Here is a 22159-nt window from a genome sequence, read left to right as displayed (position 1 = left end):
AATTGTGGCATGTAGATCTGGGAGAATAGAATCTAAGACAGTGAAATTTAAGTTTTATATGTGCCATCATCGGCTTTATAAGACTATATCGATAATATTTTAGTCAACCAGAACACTACACAGAATCTGGATAGTTGGACATCATCAAATTAAAAAAGTGGCCTTTTCATCACACCATTATCTCCCACTCCACATGGTGTATCTACTCCCGGCTCCAACAACTCCTCACTCTTCCTCTCGGCATCTGTTCACACTCGCGTTGAGTGGCAGCTGATTCAATACCATCGGAAATGATTAGGGCTATTTCCTGGTGCTCTCCTTCACGCGCCCTTAAAAGTCACAAATGAGGACAATAGGAGCAAAAAAAAAAAAGAAAAAGGAATGCAATCACACAGGAAATCCTCCACTCTATGACCAGCTGATCTTTACTCCATGTGTCGTAACGCTCATGCAGCTGAAGCCTCAGGGTGAAGATGCAGAGCGAGTGATGGACTGTGAGCTCCGATGAGCAGGAAAACGACGTTGGGGTTTTTCAGCTCACGGCAATGACGCTTCAAAGCCGTTCCATGTTGGACTCCTCGTTTCCCTTGGCATTCGCAGTGGGAACAGATGAAGAGAACAAGCACAATCAGACGATGGCACGCGGCGTGGACCGTAGGAGCGGCCTACTCTTCAAACCCACAAACGTCTAACGCCGTTGGTGGATTCACTTACAGTCCTACAGTTTTAGTACAAAAGGTTTACTTTGCAGTTTCTTCTCCATCATTACTTCGTACAGTATCAGTTGTTTTGGGGGAGGAGGTGCAATTTTCAAGGTCGCATATTGGCATGTGTAACTCTCTTTGTGTTTAAAATGAAGGTTTTAACCAGACAAGGCTGCTCACTAGATCTTGTGATTGACAGAAAATGCCACGAGCCACAACAAAGCCCACAATCTTACAAGTGACAGAGGCACAGTTGAGCTCAGGACGTTGTAAAATGAAATGTTACTGCCTGCTTTGCAAAATACAAACATTTTGTGCAAAGTTTTCTTTTCGTCGAACAACCTAGGTCCTCACCGTTTGTTAACCATAGCTATTGCTAGCTTAGCTTAATCAAGCTAACAGTTCCTTTATGATCTGGTTAAAGCCATCCCCACTTTTATATATCTGTTTTTATTTAGTTTTGTGAGAAAAATGTTATTAGATTAAATATTAAAATGTATTAGACCTAACACAACCTTCTTTGACTGCTTAGCTTTAGCTGTATTGCTTGTATAATGACATGTCATGTGTTTTTACAATGAAAGCTCCAGTATCACCATCTCAGGCATCATCACGTGGTGTTATTCCAGAGTTAACCTTGCTGCTAAAGCGCTATTGCTTAGCTTCTACTCTATATCTATAGCATATTAGCATCTTGTACCCTAATGAAATGATAAGTGCTCATTATCTTATCATGCTAACATTAAAGTTAAGGGTCTAGGAATTGTGTCTTTTTTGTGCTTCTGGGGCTTATATTTAATGTTGTGTTTTGCTAGAAGTGAATTAGTTTCCACATGTTTAAATGCCGAGATTTCTATTTTTTTTATGCAGTTTTAAAATCTAAAAAAAGCCTTGTAGCAAGTGACTGCTAAGCTAATTCTTAGATGTTTGAAAACTTGACGACAGGACAGGATTCTCGATGCACTGGGCATCCCTGCAGGTCACCTCATCGGCCCTCTTTAGGCAGACTCCTTATGAGTCACAGTGCTGCAGTGAGGTGTCTGTGGGCTGAACTAAAGCAGTGCTGAGAGAGGGAGACACCGCATAGTGAGTGTGAGACTCTCCAAGTCGCTGACAAAGTCTCTGTCAGCTCGCCTTGCGGTGGTAACCCTGGATAAAGGAAGTGTGTGTGTGTGTGTGTGTGTGGAAAGAGATTAGGAGAAAACCAACTGAGGTTTTCCATCAAAATGACAAAATCACACACACTTCCACCAACACATTCAATCCCCTCCATCATTGTAAGTTTTGTCGATGTTAGCAATAGTAAAGAGGGAACAGGCAGCATGAAACTCCAGTTTTAGTCACTCTTCTTCCTCCCTCCCTCCTCCCTGGTTCTCATCCTTGGAAAGGTTTTTTTTTTTTGTACTCTGGCTAAGTGCACTTTATCTGATGAGCTGGTTGGAAGAGGCGACTAAGATATTGTGCACAGCTACAGTACGAATCAACAAATCAATCACTCACGCAGTCAATCAATCAATGAAACACACTTGTTCAGATATTTGCTGCATAAGCTTTGGTGCTGCAGAGGCAGAAATGGCTCTGAAAAAAAGAAACATATTCTTTGATCATTTTGTTTGGAAGTGACTCCCCAAGGCTGCGGTGTTTATGTGTTTTTAACTGAGATGTACACTGATATCATCCTACTGAGTCACAGGGTGGAAGAAATACACACACAAAAAAAAAAAAATATATTATCAACAATGAACATGAAACACCAAACGAAACAGTGAACAAATCCTACAAAGAATTAAAGTCACTAAAAAGAGACTAATCAATCTCATTCCCTCTAAAATAAACCGATGCTGTTGCCCAAAAACTATAAAAAGCACATGATTGAATTAGGGCCCGACCAATGTGAGATTTTTGGTGCCGATACTGATACCGATATTGGGGAGAAAGAAAAATCCCAAACGATATATCAGCTGATATCTTTCTTAGACCTATTAGATCTTTACAGATAGATGGATATGGATCTACACATTTATGTGTTGATAACCAAATTGACGTTATTAAACACTTGTGGAAAAGATTCATAATGAAGACGAGACGGTCACTCAATTGGAAAATAACTGCGCATGTATGTGCATCAGCGCTTGACACTCTGAAGGGTGATGATGCTTGGTGTAATCCATAAAACACACTCTGCTGGTGACAGCCAGAAAGAGAACTGCCAATGTAATCCAATAAAACTCTAAATGTTTCAAGTTAGTTGAAAAATCTTCGCATTATCGTCGCATATCTGCGATAAAATTAGCCGACATAACAGCTCCTATTAAGTATTTCAGAGTTTCCATACACTATTCCAACAAGATTTCTCCCACAAGCTCATCTGCTGATGTGAGAATGAAATTGTAGACGAGGAGGTCCAACGCAAGTTTGAGGTTTTTTGGCGATCATATAAATAATACTGCTATTGACAAATGTGAGGAAGAGGTAACAATGGGCCAGCTATGGTATAAACATACAGAGGTGCGTTGGGGATGTTGGTTGGGAACGGGGTGCTTGATGAGTGGAAAGTAATTAATGAGTAATTAATGAGTAATTAATGAGTAAACACTGTAAACGGTAGAATCAAATAATTAGTAAAAATAAGTACTGCAAGTTGTGTATTTGAACATTTTCTAAATTGATGAGTAGTATCTCTAAGAACTGAGAAATAAGTAACTCCTCTGCTCAGTTCTTGGAGGATTTCTCTTTTTGGAGATTCCTGGTCTTGTTATTTTTCTCTGTGTATCAGATTTCACTGTATAGCGAAAAGTTAAACCAGCCCGTCTGGGATATCGCGTTAGCTGTTACATCAGTTTGAACTGAATGGTGCAGAATATAAGAGCCTCAAATATCCTCTTGGATGAAGTAAACCTACTACTCAACCAGCAGAGTTTTTTTTTTTTTTAAAGGGCAGAAAAACAGGATGAGTGTCTCGTTTGCGTCCTTGAGGCATTCATCAAGTTTTTTCTTCCATGGGGGGAATTTGAGACTGCAAGAGAGCAGAGGAGAAGAAGAAGAAGAAGAAGAAAAAGAAAAAAAACAGACTTAGCTCATTGTCATGCTTAATCTCCGGGTCAATGACACCATCACCATGCCAACCCCTGCCATTGCCATGGAAACCGGCTTTATTGCATCGACATGTTAGAGGGAAGCCCCCTCCCCTCCTCCTCAGCCAGGTGTAGTGAATTAGCGGTGGTGTGAGTGCGTGTATTTCTGTGAATGTGTGTGTGTGTGTTTAACAGCCCTGCACTGCCACCTGTCTTGTGTTCAGCTGTGCCCTATGAAAGACACTCGCTGAAATTGATTCCTGCTCGTAAAGACACACCGACACATCTAATAAAAACACGGTTACACGAGGAGCCACTCCTGTCTTATGAACTCAAACGACTCATACATGTCTGCTAAAAAATATCTTTTTTTTGCCTTCAGTGTCTGTGATTCCACAAATGTTTCAGCAAAAGCGTGTGAAAAATAATCAAAAAAATTGTAAATGCAGTTCCCTTCACACAGGAGCATGGTGTTTCATAGAGGTGAACGAGGTAAGACGTAGGTGTCAAAAGGAGCATTTAAGAGGTCTCCAGTTGTTGCACAAATCCTCAGAGGCAGCATGAAACACACCTACACTAAGCCTGCCAATCCTCAGCGCCGTTTCTAAGGAAGCTAATATTGCCTACTTCAACCTCCCATCCTCCCCCCTTTCTACTTCTCCTCAGCTTTTCTTCCTCTTCGTTTGCAGCTACATTAACAATCGATGTGGAGACAGTTTTCAGGCTCGTGGACAGCTGTCGTGGGCTGAAGACCTCCAGGATCAGCCGCTCTTGAAGTCTCCCTCTTAATGCCTTTGTGTCTGTGTGTATGTGTCTGTGTGCTGTCATGACAGTGACTTGCAGGAAGAAGAGGGATTTTCCCTTTTTTAAACCTTTTTTTTTCTGTCATCTGTTACTGGGACTGTGACCTTGGTGTCTCTTGCATCCCTGATGGGTCGGGGGTGTAACGGCAGATTTAAAATTAGAGGCCAGGGCCACAAAATGAAAGCTGTTCAATTCAGAATCAAAGTTCAGACACACCCTACAGAAACAGTGATTTAAAAAAAAAAAAAAAGAGTCAAATAATAATGATAAGAAAATGAAACGATCGTGAAAACAAAGAGCTGAATTTAGCTTCGAGCACCAACACACTCAAACTTACACACACTCTAAAAACCTACTGTACGTTGTTGCAAAAACAACAAGAGCCTAAATTCTGCTGACGTTTTACCCATCCACACACATTTATCTAGGTCTACCACCCTGAGAAAATAAACAGTAGTACTCCGGAGATAGCCCACACAACCCAGAACTGTCATAACTGGGGATCCGAGTCCCTGATCAAAGGACCCCGATGCTCGCGCTGCAGCTCCGAGCTCCCCAAGAGCTAGAAACGGGGCCGACCAGACTGTGGCAAACGACGGGAAGCCCCGACTGCAGGGACCATGGCAGCTGGCTCCGACCAGATTTTGATGAGCTAAAATCCTTCTACTACACAAGAGAATACACTTCTAACGATTCAACCATCCAGATGGGGAGGACTTGCGCTCTCTCCGCTCATAAACGTGGAGCATGCATCACCCTGATTTATCCCGACAGATTTCTGTTTCACAACACACAAAATGCCTCGGGTCAAGATGCTCTGTTTGCGTGTGCACCTGTGGGTGTGTGTTCGAGACCATCAGAGAAAAAGAGTGCAGCGAGAACAAAGACCCGGGTGTGTGTGTCATGGTATTGTGTGTTTTAGCAGTGTGTTGTTGTGTTGTCCTCCTCGGGGTTAGTCGGGGTTAAGGCGGTGAAATTGCAGCACAGACAGAGGGTGCGATGGGGCTGGGAGGAATGAATGAAATAAGCGGGGGATGTACAACACAGAGCCAGCAGCACAAAAGGGGGGCGATGTGAAACTTCTTTTCAGAACAGAAGTGGTGATTTTTATCCAGTTCGCGGCCTAATTTCACATACAATGCCTCAACAGGCTTTAGAGGGGAAGCTAAGCTAACTTCAGCAAATTGAGCAAAAACAGAAAACGGGAATTCCGACAGTTAGCAGTTCAGATTGAACAGGTCAGAAAATGGTTTAAAGACTGAAATGAATGCAGTTTTTAAGTAAAGTGTAAATAGAGCGAGCATTTAAAGCATAGTGGGAGACTACATAACTTCACAGCTTTTAGAACGTCATATTTTCATCAAAAACACATCTAATCAACCGGCAACCGCCGGTCTTGGTCATAACCTACGATCTACCAGAAGGTCTTTACCATATTTCAAAATAAAAGCAGGGTTGTATTCATACAGCAAGTAGAGTATAGCTTAAGACAGTAAATAAATGTCAAAATAAAAGCCTCACAATTTTTATTTTTAAATGCGAAATAATGGAATTTCCAACATGCGATTGAAAATGTGTCTAAAAAATGTTTTATCTTTTGACAGCCCTTATTATTATCAAATTAAATCACAATACTGTTTTGAAATAAAGGCTGAACTTAAGGCTCGTGATATACAGTCTCTAATAGTGTCTGATTTACTTCTTCCTATAGTTTGGTGGTTTTATAGACTGACAAAGCATAATGAGGAGTCGCAGTATTTCTAAATCACAATACATTTCAAATAAAAATTGGAGCATCATGATTGAATCAGATCAGGAGATAATTGTATCGTCCAAGCCCGTAAAAACCTGCAAAAGCCAAACGAGTCAGCATTTGTTGTCTGGTTCTTGGAGCAGTCTAACCTGTCAGCAGAGACTTCTTTAAACATGTGTTACTGTCTGCATGGACGCATCACTCCCCTTGGAAATAAACCAGAATAAATCATTAAGATCTGCTGATGTTCTGGAGTGAAAATAAGGTTTGTGTGCGTGTTTGCCTGACAAAGAAAGAGAACAACAACTTTAAGATGAGGAATCAGTTCATGCAAGGTTGTAAGAGAAGAAAAATAAATAAACACAGAACACAGTCTGGTAGTAAAGGAGATTATGCTCCCTGGAGACCTGTGCTCCTGTCCTACCCATAATGCATTACCTCTCCCTGTGATCTTTCCCCTCAATTCCAACCTCTTGAAACGGATCTGTTCCATTTGAATAATTCCCCATCAATTTGTCTTCCTGTCGTCTTCCTCTCTCTCTCTCTCTCTTCACTCCAGGCGTCGTCCTCTTTCCTGAGTCCTTTTTCTTTTTCTCTTTTAGTATGTGGCCCAAAACGATCTCCTGAAGATCGCTGAAATGTCAGCCGTAATTACACATCATGACACTCTTCACATAAGTCATTTTAGCTTCTTGGTAATTCTAATATCTGTGCCCCAAGACACTTTCGAACATTTAATTTTTTATTACTCAAAACAAAAATAAATAAGGGATGAAGTTATTTGTACCCAAACAAACTCAAACCACTAGAATTAAAAACCCTGCTTGTAGCATCAATACTCCCCAAGAACAAAATCTGCAAACAAAGGCTACTACAAATCTACTTTAACTTCTTAATTCGGAGTCAGTTTTCAACTGCAACATTGCCACAACTCCTAGAACAACAATGTTAAAATCGATCTTTTGGTCCTTGTTTTTAAGCGCATGTCTGCTCCTATGTCTGTTCATGGAGAACATTGTAAAACCAGAGTCCTTCTATGTGTACACACATGATGCCAGTAAAGCCCATGCTGTTATAAAGTCATGGAATGAGAGAGCGAGAGGTGTCGGAGAGGAGAAACAGAAACTGATTTAACATGATGTTCTGCTTCTTTTTTGAGTGTGGACAAGCTGCACATTGAACTTAGACAACATCCAAGCACACAGATCCATATCTAGGGATGTTCCTAGCGACTGAAAACACTTATAGTTCAAATTGAGCACAATCACTATAATACCGCTGAACACAAGCTCACAGCATCTGTCGGTAAACGATGTCAAAAAGCTTTTCTGAGTGGGGCAAATGTAAAACAGTGCTATCACAGCTAGCTGTTATTCCTCAGGTTAACGTCCACATGCTGCGGTCGATATGCCAGTTTGACCCGTCACAGCCTACACACAAATGTATCTCCATTTTGTAGATCAAAATACCTGCATAAAGTATGAGATGATCATCTTTCCGCTTTGCTGGTTTACATCCGGGTAGTAGAGCACTCAGAGCTACATCCCCAGCTCCTGAATATTTGACCAGCATTGGGTTCTGAATTACTACAATCACAAATCAGAACTTTAACCAGCTCGTGATTCTGGTGCCCACAAGCTAGGACGACAGCGTTTATCTGTTAATTTTGTGCATCCCTATCCGTTACATATTGTATCCTGTGAGCTGTGCAAAACTTACAACAAAACATGGCCCCGCTGAGGTCTTCAGACATTCCTCCAGCAGCTTCATTCTGAGTCTCTGCAGCTCTGGACTGTCCCACTCCTCCGGGTCCACGCCCCAGTACAGGTCCACCACCTGGATACACAGGGACAAAGAAGCTCGTCACTGTGATGAAATGTACACAAAAAAAGACACTTTCAATGCATTCAGTGTGGCACATTTGTGAGGAAATTGTTCTCCTATATACCTGTAATAAATGCGCCTCTGGTTGTTTGTGAAATATTTCTACAACTATAAAAACAAAGATAATAAAAAGCACATCCCAGAGCGAGTACCTGCTATAGCTTCCTTTCAAAATCTTGGTTTAATGAGGGATATTGCAGGTGCTCGGGGAGCTTTAAAATACACTATTAGCAACTGCAAAACAACTTGATTTCACAGTCAATGCTGAACATGTTGTGTATCTTGTATTAAAAATCAAATGAAAATGAATTTAGTGCTGTATTTAAGGGAATCTGAGGGAAACTGATGCCAGGTTCTGGGCTCAACAAATCTGAAAAGTATAATTAAGAAAAAGCTAAATGAGGATAAGCAGGCTAACACTGTAAAATCACACACACACACACACACACACACACACACACACACACACACACACACACACGGCACAGAGGGGGGTCTCCCTCAACCTGTTCATCACAACTTTTGGCAGCTCAGGCAATTTGAACAACAAACACGCCACAGGGGGAGTCTCCCACCGGAGGAGAGAGAAAAGTAAGGAAGCGTCTGTAAGTGTACAGTATATGTGTGTATCAGTGTGGTCCACAACACACTGCTGCTGCTGCTGCCAGCTTCTGCTTCAGAGGAGAACAAACCCTCCTGTATCTAATTTCTGTGTCTCGTCTGTGTTCTTCTGCATATGTTTTTTTTAGGTTTGTGTGTTTTTGTCTCATGAGCAGAGAATTTGATGACTCTTCAGCTTTTCCGCAGCATGTTTCCTTTGTTGTTTCTGTTTAGGCTTATGGTATGTGTTGTTTCTTACCTGAAATCTCTTGGGCCTTTGCAGTGTGTTTTGCGACTGTTAGCAGCTGTTTGACGCAGCAATGGAAGCGATGCGTCAAACACAGCCTGAAAAGCATGATGGGTATCAGGAAGTAAGCTATTTAAGGCAGCAACATGATAACCGAGTGACAGCGTCTGGTGTTGAAAAGTGAAGCCAATGTAGTGCAAAGTGCAAAATCTTGCAGTCCGCTGAGTCTCCGCTTGAGGCTGGCTACAGAAGCACCAGAAGTCACATACATACCCGATTTAAAAAAAACAAAACAGTTTTTACAGCAGAAATTAGACAGGCTGCTTCAAAAAACAAAATAGGTCTAAATAGGATAAGCGTTTTTACACAATAAGGTGTGTAGCTAACCTGATAGGTTAGGTTAAGACAGCATTACCAGCATGCTAACTGCCATAGATGGGACTCCAAGCACCCTGCAGTAACAGATGGGTGACATCGCTCAGGCTTCGTCCAATGGGAAGCCAATAGAAAAACAAGCATCGTATTAGCTTAGCAGTTACTGCCACGTTAGCTGCAGCAGAGCCAAACTAAATAAAATGTTTCTTTTTAGATGGGGGAGCACATGCAACAGGGTAAGCTAGCTAAGTTGCTGCTAATATCAACAAGCTAACCTTGATACTATGTGGCGCTTAGCTCGTTGGAACTGCTTATCAAACAAAAGAGCCTAAAAAAAAAAAAAGGCAATCGACTTTGTACCTAATTTTGAGTTTAAACAGAAGAATGAAGAAGGTACATTTTAAAATATTTTTTTCTTTATACACAAAAGAGTCCGAAGAAATCCTCTTAATATAGATTATTTTTGAACTTATTTGTAGATTGATTTGGGTTTTTTGTTCACTTTTTGCTCACTGTCTCACAAAAAAGAAAGTTGTGATTATTCTATACTATGTTCAGTTTTAACCTGAATATTAAAAGCATTCATCCATCCATCATCTTTACCGACTTTCCCGTTCGGGGTCACAGTTCCGATCCCAGCTCTCATCGGCCGAGAAGTGGGGCTACACCCTGGATTGTTCGCCAGTCAATCACAGGGCTGACATATAGAGACAGATAATCAGCCACACTCACACCTATGAGCAATTTAGAGTCCCCAATTAACCTAACAGGTACCTGGAGAGAACCGGGAGAACATGCAAACTCCACAAAGAGACGCTCCATGAACTTCCTCACTGTGAGGCAACAGCGCTAACCACTGTACCACCAGGCAGCCCTAACAGTAATCATATCAGCTGTAAAAGAAGAACCCAAACAGCCTTACTGTATTTTTGTTTTGCACGCTTAGGGGGAATTCAGGTATTAGCATCAGTATCTAGACGGACAAAATGGTATTACATTTTTTTTTTTACTTGTAACTGGATTCTTTTGCTCTTCCTCCCTGATTGCCATAGGGCTTAAAAGCAGAGGGTGGAGCAGCAGGAGGAGGAGGAGGAGGTGAAGCCACAGTGCTGCTATCTCCCTTCATGCTCGGCTGCTCAGCGGACCAGCTCGCTCTGATGAGTTTAGTCCAGCACCCGATGACTGACACATCCGCAGTGTGGCAGAGAACAGAGTGACGGCAGCCTCTGCATTACAGAGAGCGTGTGGGACTCTAGTTTGACAGTGCGGGAGACATGCGCCCTCCCCTATCGACGGCGGGAGCAGCAGGAAGGTGGAGATACACCTCGGCTCATCTGCCTGAATGTTGTGGTGCACCTGTGTGACTGAAGGAGGGGGGGGGGGGGGGGGGGGGGCTGTTCAAACAGCTGCAGATTCCTTACAGAGCCTGAGGATGCTAATGATGAATATTTTCTTTATCAGTCATTCCAGAGGCTGACTTTGTGCCTCAGCACTTTGAAAAAAGAAAATAACTCCGCATATTAGGCTCATACTGTACATCTATGAGTAGTGTTAATGTATTTATTAGAATAAAAGTGATGAGATAAAAACACATCAGTTATTCAGGTTAGTCCTGAGCCCAGTGTTTGGAACTACTGATAATAATAACATCTCTGTTATTATTATTATTATTTTTTTTAACTTTTTCAACTAAAGCCAAACATATATATTTAAAAATCACTTTCAACATAAAGACAAGCCAAAGATATTATATCTCAATCAAGAAGGTTTTGCATCCTTCCTGAAAAGTTAACGATGACTTCGACAGTTTTCCATTAGGTTTGTCCATCTCTTAATTAATTAATTAATTAATGGCAAAGTGACGTGATTAGGGATGACCAAACAGCTTGGCATGCAGTTCAAACAACCGAAGTCGTTTATCTTCTTTTCCTACAAATTAATAGATTTTCCAAATTGATAGTGCTCTCAGACATCAGGTATTATTTCAACGCGCAGTATGTTAATTCCGCCACCAGGGGGCTCTCAATCAAAACAATAACGGAAGATCACGTCGAGGCTGTCGGGGGAATCATGGGAGTGATGCTCTCTGCTACTACCTGCCACCCCCCCCATTGAAAACGAACTCAGAGTTGAACCGTAGTGAAGGAGAACAGGCGAAAACCGACCTGAAGAAGAGAATATGTTGACAGAAGATGTATCCGAGTGTAATCTACATGACGTTTTTTATCAAAGCAGCACATACAGCAACAGCACGGCAGCTGTCAGTAGCAGCTCACGCTTCCTTACACAGCGCTCTTTGACGTGACACCATGACACACACTGTGGTACAATACAAAGGAAGATCCAGCCTGATGAAGTTAAGACAAAAAGTGAACTTAGGAGTCGTGGCTGTGGCTTGCATTCCCCCTCGTGTTGGCCTGTGGTACGATATTGCGGTTATCACAAACCCCCGATGAAATTGTGTAGCTCTAAGTGACAATATGTGGAGTATAGAATCATCCTCACATATGAGAAGCTAGAGACATTTCTTATCATTTTCCTTACGAATGATAAAACTCAACAACTTCTTTAAACAGATCGACTAATTCCGCAGTTCTAGCGACCAACAGAAAGATAAGCGACTCCAAAACGTGGGCTGAGCCACTAAAGGCTTTTACTTTGAAAAACTCCCCTGCTCACACAAACATGAATAGCATCCCTCATGTTGTGGAAAACTCACATCAGTCACAGCGTATCAGTGTCTCTAATCTGCTTCCAGCATCCGACGCACACGCGTGGGAGACTGATCAGCTCTGTTGACAAGGGGAAGTGATGAGCCCCCCACCCCCCCCCCACCCCAAAACCCCCCGCGCTCACACACAATCTAAACGGGTTTCTACTGGGCTTCAGCAGGTGATGGGGAGTATTCACAGTAATTAAAAGCTTAATGAAGACATTAGTCATATCTACTCATGTGTGGAGGTGTGTGTGTGTGTGTGTGTGTGTGTGGGGAGGATATTCTGATTCAATTTGCCCAATCACCTGCCGCGCGTTGCCGGAAAACGGAGGGGAATGGATGAAAGACGAGAGGAGAAAAAAGTCGAGGAACGTTTATCCAGAAATAGGCACGCACGCATGCGAGAAGTTCAGAGGGGAAAAAAAAAGTTTGGCGGGAGATTAGTGAGGAAGAGTTTGTTAATGAACAGTCGACTCCTGTGGGACAAGAACTCTTTCAACATCGTCCTCTCCTTCCTTCCTGCCAAATTCGCCTTTCCTGATTACTCGCCCTCCCCCTTTCTCTTCCTCTCTCTCTCTCTCTCTCTTTTTTCCCCCCTAAACTATAAAAGCACGGGGTGCCTTCTGCTTACGTAAGAGCCGAAGCCGCTTCCACTAAGCGGCTTTCTAACGCCCTTGGAAGGCATTTGCTCATGGCGGGTCAAGTGCAGGGAAGCCTGTTTTTTAATTTATTGGATACGAGACCATTAAACTTTTGGATTATGCCCAAGATGCCCGAGAAGGAAAGGGCATGAAATCAGGCGAGGGAAAAGGGGCGGAAATATACCCCACCATACATGCAGAAAGACTCTCAAGGCAAGAACGAAGAGTAAAAATAGACGCAGAGTCAACATGAATGTAGCTTAAGCTCTCTGCTGCTCATCAAGAACACGAAGTCAATCTCACAGATGATGAAGACATCTTTCTCAAATCCATCACAGAATGTCAGAACTTTGCAGCATTATGAAACACAAGTGTGGATTAAATGAATGGGAGTTTACGTCTTCAGTGTTTGATCCTCTAATGCCTGCTCCTTCCTGCTATAAGGGGCTCGCTTTGTGAGTGGAACAGGCTGGATTCAGGCTGTTAATAATGAGCGCTGAGGGGAAATTTCAAATGCAAAAAGCCCATCAGAAGAATCCATCAGCCTCGGAGTTTGCAGGGTAATTGCGGTGCAGCGTTTTGACGTCGCAGCTCAGCCGTGGCAGGTTCAGGTTCAAGAGGTGGACAAAGTCGTGAAGGCGCTGAGGTCACATGACTCGAACGAGACAGCAGGGAGTCGCAGCCTTTTCTATAAAACTGAAATATAGAGAGAGATGGTTCACACAGATTACAATGAACAAGTTCATGTTTATTGTTAACTACTTTTTAACTGAATTAAGTTCACAGTCCAGAAACTGAACCAGTTGAAGTTACTTTATGGATTCCTTTTTAGCTGCAATGAGCTTTGTTTTTCTTCATTAGACCCTCCTTTCTCCCTCTTCTTGTTTTCATCATTCACTCACACTAAGGCCATACACGCTATACTGTTAAAATGTCTTGATTTAATAAACATCATACGGATCGATCCTGCATAGGAAATGGAAAATAAGGCCTGTGCACAGACAGCAGACTCGCTCCTGAGCCTTTCTGCAAATACTCTCGGAGACTCCAGCGCTGCAGCAGAGCAGCTTCAAGAGGCAAATGTAAAGTTTGATTTTGCAAAACATCTTTTGCTCAAACTGCCTTTTTTTTCTGTGAAAGGAGCAAAACTCCTGGACACCTGCAAACCTCATCACTTTTAAGAGAGTCACCAAATGCCGGTTAGTTCAGCAACAGACGTGTACTCGTGTTAAAGAGCTCTATCACATCACAGCTAAATGTTACTATATCCTACTGTACAGTTTACTCTTTATTTTAAAAATCTTTTATTTACACAAAAGCCCTTCTAGGGACGAGTGTCTTTAAACACTATGATACTTGCATTGGATTGCTGTTTTAGTTTGTCTATGTATATTGTATCTGTCCCTATCAGATACACCATGAATAAATAATTATTATTATAACTTTTGACACCTTTGCTTAAAAAAATCAAACACTTCTGTTGTATTTAAAAACAAATTTTGGATAAAACGCAAGAAAGAATTTTTCTGTCCATCATATCTGACTGACAGGAATTTAAACTTTGTACACCCGTCTCTGTAACAGTAATGAGACATCCTCTGTTGTCTGAATCATTCCCTCATGGGTTTCAAACAATGTAACTGAAAGCTTTTTTTTTTCAGATTTGCCCTTTGATTATCTTTGCCGTCTCATCTCCGTGGAGTCAGTTGGCACGCTGATGTGTTTTCTGCAGAGTATAAATAAAGAAAAAGAAAAAAAAAAAAGAGTCTCAGAGCAGGACGGTGAATGGAGACGATGATGGCCTGCTGCCAACGAGGGGAAAAAAAACAGACTGATACCGGCGTCAGAAGGAGAAACGTGGCAGCCAGGTAAACAGATGGAAGAGTGACGAATCACTGTGTTTTCAAACTGTTTTATCCGAGAGAAAACCTGCCAAAAACACACAACAAATATCGCTGGTGAAACGTAAAAGATCCAATATTTCCCCTTCTTATACGCATGATTAATGTGTGTTTAAAAAGAGAAAGAACTCCGTCTTTGCTTTAAAAGGTTTAAGTGGCTGACATTCTAAGAGCTGGTCCTCCTCTGACAAAGTTAAATTGACAGGCATATCTATCCGTCTTCTAAAGTGCGAGCACAATAGCGGCATGAATAGACTTTTTTTTTTCTTCTTTTTTTTTTAATTATCCTGAAATGTCGTCTCACCCTCAATTCGCTTCTCGGGCAGTGGGTTTGAAAAGACGTGTGAGTGACAGCCGCTGAATGCAATCTCACAGCCGTAGCTGAGAAACTTTTACTTTAATTGCTCCGAGTGTGTGTGTGTGTGTGTGTGTGTGTGTGTGTGTGTTCCTGATGGACAGTGAGTTTGGCAGCCAAAGGGAGGTCCGACCACATTATTAACTTAGCAGCTTCAAGTCACCCTTAGACTCAGTTTATCTGCTGCTTTGTGGGAGGCGGTGAAGCACTGTAACAAGCTGATTTATGAGTCGAAGAGATGCATGATGGGTACAGATAATAGAATAGGGAGTATTGTTGAGGGGTTCAGAATGCACGCCACTTCAAAAACCGGACTGGGGTCTGACTCTGTGGACTAAAACAGGTTGTAAGCAGAAGTTAAGCAGCCTCATAACTTAGTTGGCATCTTGTGAGTTGGAGTAGGGACATCTTCTGCCGCCCTGACCTTCTCCTCTGCAGGTTATAGGAAAATTCTGCAATATGCAAGAACTATTTCTCAACCGTGGGATTCTGATTATGCTGACGATGAGGTGTGCACCATGAAGCGTGCATTCCCCCTCTCTCTTATTCTGTTGTCAGTTATGTTTCAAACGGCGCCTTAAAGTTGTCTGTGTTGACTCTATGTTGAAATCGTTCGAGGTCAACAGAAGTGCTCTTCTTTTTTCTGGCAAGGTCTTCATCAATCACACTTCCCCTCGATCGTCTTCTCTTTCCTCGGGCCAATCATCCCGCCTAACTGCGCAGCCGACAACCAAAGAAGACTCCGATTAATCCGAGGGGAGTCGGCAAGGCAAGCTGAAGCCACGTCTGGCCGACCGAATGGTTTGAATCTCGCGCACCTCAGTCAGGGAATTAGCAGAAGGGACGCACGGACAGCGGACACGTCGCTCTTGCACTCGTGTTGCCTGGAAATTTGAAATTGAAAAAAAGGTCGGAAACATAGGCCACCTGGCTGGCCATGTATATTATTGTCTATGTGTGGGACACACTGCAGAGGGCAGCTTGTTCTGATGCAGAGGGAAATGAGAGCCAATCACCATCATGTAAAAATGAGATCGCACGTATGTGTGAATTGAGATCATGATTTTAGTCATGATTAATCCTGAAGCTCTAATGTCCTTTGTATTCATTTATGTATTTTAATCCATCTGATGTCGGTTCTTTGCATGCTGACATCATGGTGCAAGTACATAACGTTTTTTTTTTTTTTTTTTTACATGTTTCAGGCAGTCTTTAAAATGTGTTTTTTATCACAGGCGCAATGATGAAAACTGGATTTATTGTACAGCCCAGAGCTGCTGGAAATTACACATCCTACACTGTAATTGCAAAGGGACATTACATGAATGAAAGTGTCACACTGGAAGCAGGCTGTATATTTGATCTGAGCTGAATATGTAGTTGTGGATTCATGACTGGAATCTAAAGGAGACCTGGACTCAGATATGGAAATGATGGCGCATTGGTCTAATGGCATGTGAAAAATGAACTGACGGCAACCTTTATTGCTGTTCAATGAAAGAGAACAATTCTGAATGGAAACAAGGAGAACACCAAAATAAACGTGCTTCACCTAAATAGACCCAGAACAGCAGCATGTTTGTGCAAAAATGGACGGGCGGCCATGACCCCTCTGTCTTGGGTCTGAACACACTTTACCCCAAAAATGATGATGAACCAGGATGTGTTTTACCGCAACATCCTTTCAGATATTCAACCCAAGATGTCTTCTACACAAACACAAACACAGCACCCAGAAATCCCAACAAATGAAATCGTGAATGGCCCAAAAGCTCAACTGCAAACATCAAATCCACTGAGAAAAAGTCTTACAAATGAGTGCTCATGGTTAGAGACTGGATATTTGTTCAACACAAGGTTCCCTCTGATCCCTGATCCTCTCTCCTATCTTTCATATGACTCCTCCGTGTCCTCGCTGCATTTTTTTTTTTTACGTCTGTTTTCTGCCATTTTTAAAAAGCGAGCACAGAAACGGGTGATGAAAGAGAGAAAGAGAGGGAGAGAGAGAGAGAGAGAGAGAGAGAGAGAGAGAGAGCAGGAAACACGGGGGGGATAGAGATGGCATAAAAAAGGATCACAGAGCCCTGATCCCCTACTCCCGCTCGCCTGACTGAATGAGGACGTAGCCCTCGGCCCCTGGGCTCCATATCCTCCTCCCTCTGTCCCTCTAACCCCCTCTCCGTCTCCCCCCGCGATCCCTTCCCATCCTCTTATGGGAACATTCTGGATGGAAACCGAGTCAAGTGATGAGGGGACCGCGGAGAATCGGGGTTTCATCAGCTTGGCATATGTGTGTCAGTGTGTGCCAGCGGAGAGACAGAGCGTGTGTGTGTGTGTGTGTGAAGGGGGGAGGGAGGGAGGGAGGGAGGGAGGGTGGGGTGGGGGGGGGGGGGGGGGGGGGGGGGATCACACATAAATAACAAATCAAAGCTACTAGAAAAAGAAGCTAACAGGCAGAAAACGTGAACTCGAGCTTTTAGGAAAGGTGGCAGTTCTCACTTTAAGCAGGGTGAGGATGGTGGGTGGGGTGGGGGGTGGGATTGAGGGTGGGGGGAGGAGGAGGAGGAGGAGGAGGAGGAGGAGGAGGAGGAGGAGGGAGAGACGAGTAAGTGAGTCATAGTATTAACTCCCAGGGCCTCCTGCATAATCATTTCAGCTCACGCTTCGTCACGGCGAGCTGAATCACCAGACAGGCACGTGGCCACAGGAACCCGAGCCAAAACGTCTCTGCGAGGCTGCTCCGGCATTATCTGCCACTTTCTCTGTCACACACACACACACACACACACACACACACACACACACACACACACACACACTTCAGAGGTAAGGAATGTTCTCCAGTTCATCCTGTGGATACTCCGACCCTTTGACCTTGTCCCGTTGACGCTTGTACTCATAGGAAGTCATGTAAACAAATGCACATTGGCTTTAAGACACGTGTCCATGTGACTAAAGACTGAGTTCATTTCAACAATAAGTCTGTGGAGAATGTGTCTCTGAAGGGGGTTTACATTGATTTAGAGCGAGAGACTGAATGGCCAACGATTCATCTTCCCCCGTCAGTGCCTGGCTCGTCTCCAGACGAAACCGTTTCGACATAGATTTGCAAAACAACAAGAACAACAGGAAGCCGGATTAACACTGCCTCATGCCTACACACCAACAGTCGAGTTGCAGCTCACGTCCTAAAGGGTTTGGAACTGTTTCCAGGAACATTGTATGTTAAAATTGAACTGGCCATATAATTGAAAAAAAAAAAAAAAAAAAAAAAAGGAAAGGTTTGAACCTCAAGAGGAGATTGTCTTTATCTGTATGTCTGTATCTTGACCTTTGACCTATGACAACCAAAATTCAGTGAGTTGACTCTTAAATCTGAGTGGACGGTTGTCTTAGATTTTAAGATATTCTCTCCAGCTGTTCCTGAGATATTGCTTCAACAAGATTTGGTCATGACTAATGGCTAGATAAGCCTTTTTTTTTTTTAACGAGGACACTATGATTTGACCTTTGACCTTTTCAGTAAAATGTCATCACTTCACCATTTTTTGTATTACTCATTTGAGGGAAACTGAGTCATAGTGCATGAGTCATAGAGTCTAGGCCAATAATAATAATACATTTCCATGAGTACAAGTGGACGCCTGTATCAAATAACATACGCATGAGGTTTGATTTCTTCAAAGTTCGTCTTTGTACTTCGTCAAAAATTCATAATCTTAACAATAGCAAACCCTGTAAGCAGCTGGATTCGACTTCTTGTTTTTGCATATTTTAGATGTCTAGATGTGCTCGGAGCTGTTTCTGATCCCAACACTCTCAGCATGAAATCAGAATTAGCGTCTCTCCAAAACAATCCAGGGGGTCACGACTCCCCTCGTCGGCTAACAAATCTCTGCACATCCTTTCCAGGAACAATCTGTGTCAGAGATCTCCCCGACACTCAAGGGCTCTCCTGGATTTGTTAAGCAAACAAACCTCTGATAGCAATCTCTCCCTGTACACCGATGCTGATTTGCATTGCAAATGATCTCGATCAGCGGACACCGCGGGGGGGGGGGGGGGGAATGCAGCGATTTTTCCGTCCGACAAACAACAAAGGGAAAGCCCTCGCATCACACCTCCTTATCCACAGCCAGATTGGAGCCGCTCTGTGCTGATGGAAGTCTTATCTCTGCTGGCCTTCTGTCCGCTTAAAGCGACAGGGACCTCTATGCACACAGCACCCGGGGGGGTCCACCAAACGCTGACGGCTGTGTAAGCCATGATGTAACCCAGTACAGTCTTTATAGTCCATACTGGCAAAGTAGAGCTCTAGAAGTAACAGGGGGGAGGGGAAGATGGAAAACAAGAGAATTCAGCCAATTACCTGGAATTCAATGCCATAGTTCTCCCTGCAGAAGTCCCGTAGTTTAGGGTAGACGTGTTCTTTCAGTGCGTTCCTCTCCGCCTCTGTGTCTGGAAACAAAAAAAAGGGAGCATCCTGAGCGTTAGACAAACATGTGATTAAATCCAATGTAAAGCATTTGTGCACAGGCACAAGCAAAGACATCATTTAGCGTCCCCCCCCCCCCCCCCCCCCCCACGTGATCTGATTGAAGAAATCGCCTCAATACCACTGTGATTCCTCCGCTTTAACGATCTATTATATTCACTTTCACAATTCATTTGTTGGTGTAGCGTTGCGAGATGTGTAGCTAAAAAACCTCCTTATTCATGGATACCGGCGTCGGTAGAATCCCTAATTTCAGCCTCTGCCTGAAACGATTCATTTTACGCTGCTGTCTCTTTAAGGCCATCCCTCCCCGCGTGCACACTTTCCACCGATTGGCCAGCTCTGTTTGCAGTCACAGGGACATTTGAGTGAGCTTCCAGTTGGGCTTCCGTGCTTTGCTCTAATATTTTGCTTGAGAAATTACTTGAAATGTTGATCTATCTTAAAGGACAAGTGTGTAACTCTGACACCTAGTGTTCAAAATAGATACTGCAGTACACTTCAAAACATTGGCGGGAGCTGTCTACCCCAACTCCCTCCTCCCTAGAGTCGATGTGCATGCAGGTTGCCATTTCACTGACAATGAAGCTTCAGTGTTTGGCCAGCTCTGCATACTGAAACCTTCCTGCATTCTAACCTCTCTCCATTTTCCCAAAGCATCTCCAATAGTCTATTTTTTTTCCAAGTTTCTGGTTGTGGAGCTTATTAGAAAAATGCAGAGGCTTTTTTCAGGTCGGTTAGAATCAGTTATATCTGAACCAGTTCACTTGCCCGCTGTCATTTGTGCAACACCTGTTGGTTTGCCGTTTGCCTGGAAAACCCAGTGGCAAAACGGCCGAGTGGGGATAACTTTCAAGCTGAATACCTTCTCGGGTCAACACAAAAACACACCATTCCTCACAGGAATCGAACGTAAGAAGGAGGACATACTGCACGGGCTGCTGCGTTGTTGACAGAGAAGCCAGCACTTCATCATAGCATGTTTCCTTAATGTCTGATGATAAGGTCATTCAGTGAATATCTTACATATTGGGCCTCTAAAACAGTTGATTTGCAAATCAATAAATCAAATCAATAAATCAGAACTATGTTAATAAGTACTGCATGGGTGTCATTTTTAAGCACATAAAACCTTGAATAACCTAGAAGAGCTGCTGCTGACACACTGTTGAAGAATGCAGGATTGTCCAGCCTCACGCTGGCAGTGATCATATTGGACAGTCAGAGTGTCGCACACACACACACACACACACACAGTGAGCGCCCACGGCTTGTTGTTGTGTCCCACTTTCTCTTTCTCCTCCTCTCTCTCTCTCTTTCTCACTGTCTTCCAAATGGCTACTGTAATGTATTCGGACAGGCCCGGCCTCTTCCTCTCCCCTCCTCACTTCCTCTGAAGGATGGACGGCTTTAAAAACAGAACATAACCGGCAGAGAAAAACCCTCTGAGTTACCAAGACTCTGGACATGTGAACACACTAATGTTCGTCGGAAAAAAACCCGAAAAAAACCCCCTAACATATCTAGCCTGACGTATCTTCCCAACGTCTATCTTTAGTAAGGCCCTGAGCCGTGACCGAGCGTGTATCCGCTCAAAGCTACGCGGTCAAAATGTCAAATAAAAAGCGAACGGCGGTAATAGTATGCAAATGAAATAAATGGCAGTTGCTGGATCAGTGGAGCCCTCATTTCATTCCATCAGAGAGACATAACAGGACTATAAATGTGAAATATATCTCCCAGGTGACATCTTAAACGCCGAAATAGAAGCGTTTATGGCATTTAAACCTTTTTGGTAAGCGGTGAAAAATAGCAGAAACACAAAACTGTGTTGTTCTCCCTCTGTTCTTCTTCTTTTTGTGGGATGATGATGAGTTATGGCAGCCCAGCGTATGTGTGTGTGTGTGTTTGTCTCCACTGTGTGCACACCCACATGCAAAGAAAACAAAGCCTGGATGTTACATTCGCCCTCTATCTCACTGCATTTTGTCCCTCCCTCCAATTTTCCAATCTATTCATTTCAATAGTGCAGACCAATCTATCTACGCCTTTTCAAAAACGTCCTGTCAGCTTTCCTTTTTTTTTCTCACGTCCTTTTCTGCCTTCATTCCGCATCCTTTAGGGAACAGTGATAACATAGCTGAATGTCTCTGGTTGCTTTTCTTATGAGTATTTCTAACTCACTGCTAGGGATGCCACTCATGTGTCTTTTTTTTAGTTTCAGTTTATTGTTCAGTTTGAAGTCAAACACAATCCACAGTCCAATCACATCATACTTATTTCGTCTTTGACTTTCACTCTTTGAAACCTCTATGAAGCTTTATATGATTTTCTATAAAAAAGACAATACTCCTCATTTATCTCCACCTGATATAATACTCTCAGTTCAGCCTCAGCCTGATACAAGCGCTTTCAAGTACTGTGTCCCCCTTCCTTATAGGACCACTTTCCTCTGTTTTGCCAGTTCTCTGGAACTTTGGTGTGCCCTTTGTCCACTGTGTATTTGGTATAGGACCATATAAGGAGATCTGTGACTTTGTGACGTCATAAAATTACGATTATGGAAAGAAAACATAGACTGTAAATATTAATGGACGAAGACTGAGTGAT

General features: G+C 43.0%; 1 protein-coding gene across 1 annotated transcript in view; it reads right to left on the bottom strand.

Annotated features, from left to right (window-relative positions):
• The window catches only part of LOC132958488 (NACHT and WD repeat domain-containing protein 2), a 50903-nt gene that overhangs the window by 16527 nt on the left and 12217 nt on the right, over nucleotides 1-22159 (bottom strand). Inside the window, 2 exon segments of the mRNA XM_061031347.1 lie at nucleotides 8055-8171; nucleotides 19424-19512. Coding sequence (XP_060887330.1) covers nucleotides 8055-8171; nucleotides 19424-19512 — 206 coding nt within the window.

The sequence above is a fragment of the Labrus mixtus genome, chromosome 23 (assembly GCF_963584025.1).
Source record: "Labrus mixtus chromosome 23, fLabMix1.1, whole genome shotgun sequence".
Lineage (NCBI taxonomy): Eukaryota > Metazoa > Chordata > Actinopteri > Labriformes > Labridae > Labrus > Labrus mixtus.
The sequence above is the reverse complement of the archived record's forward strand: the minus strand, read 5'-3'. Positions and strand labels throughout refer to the sequence as shown.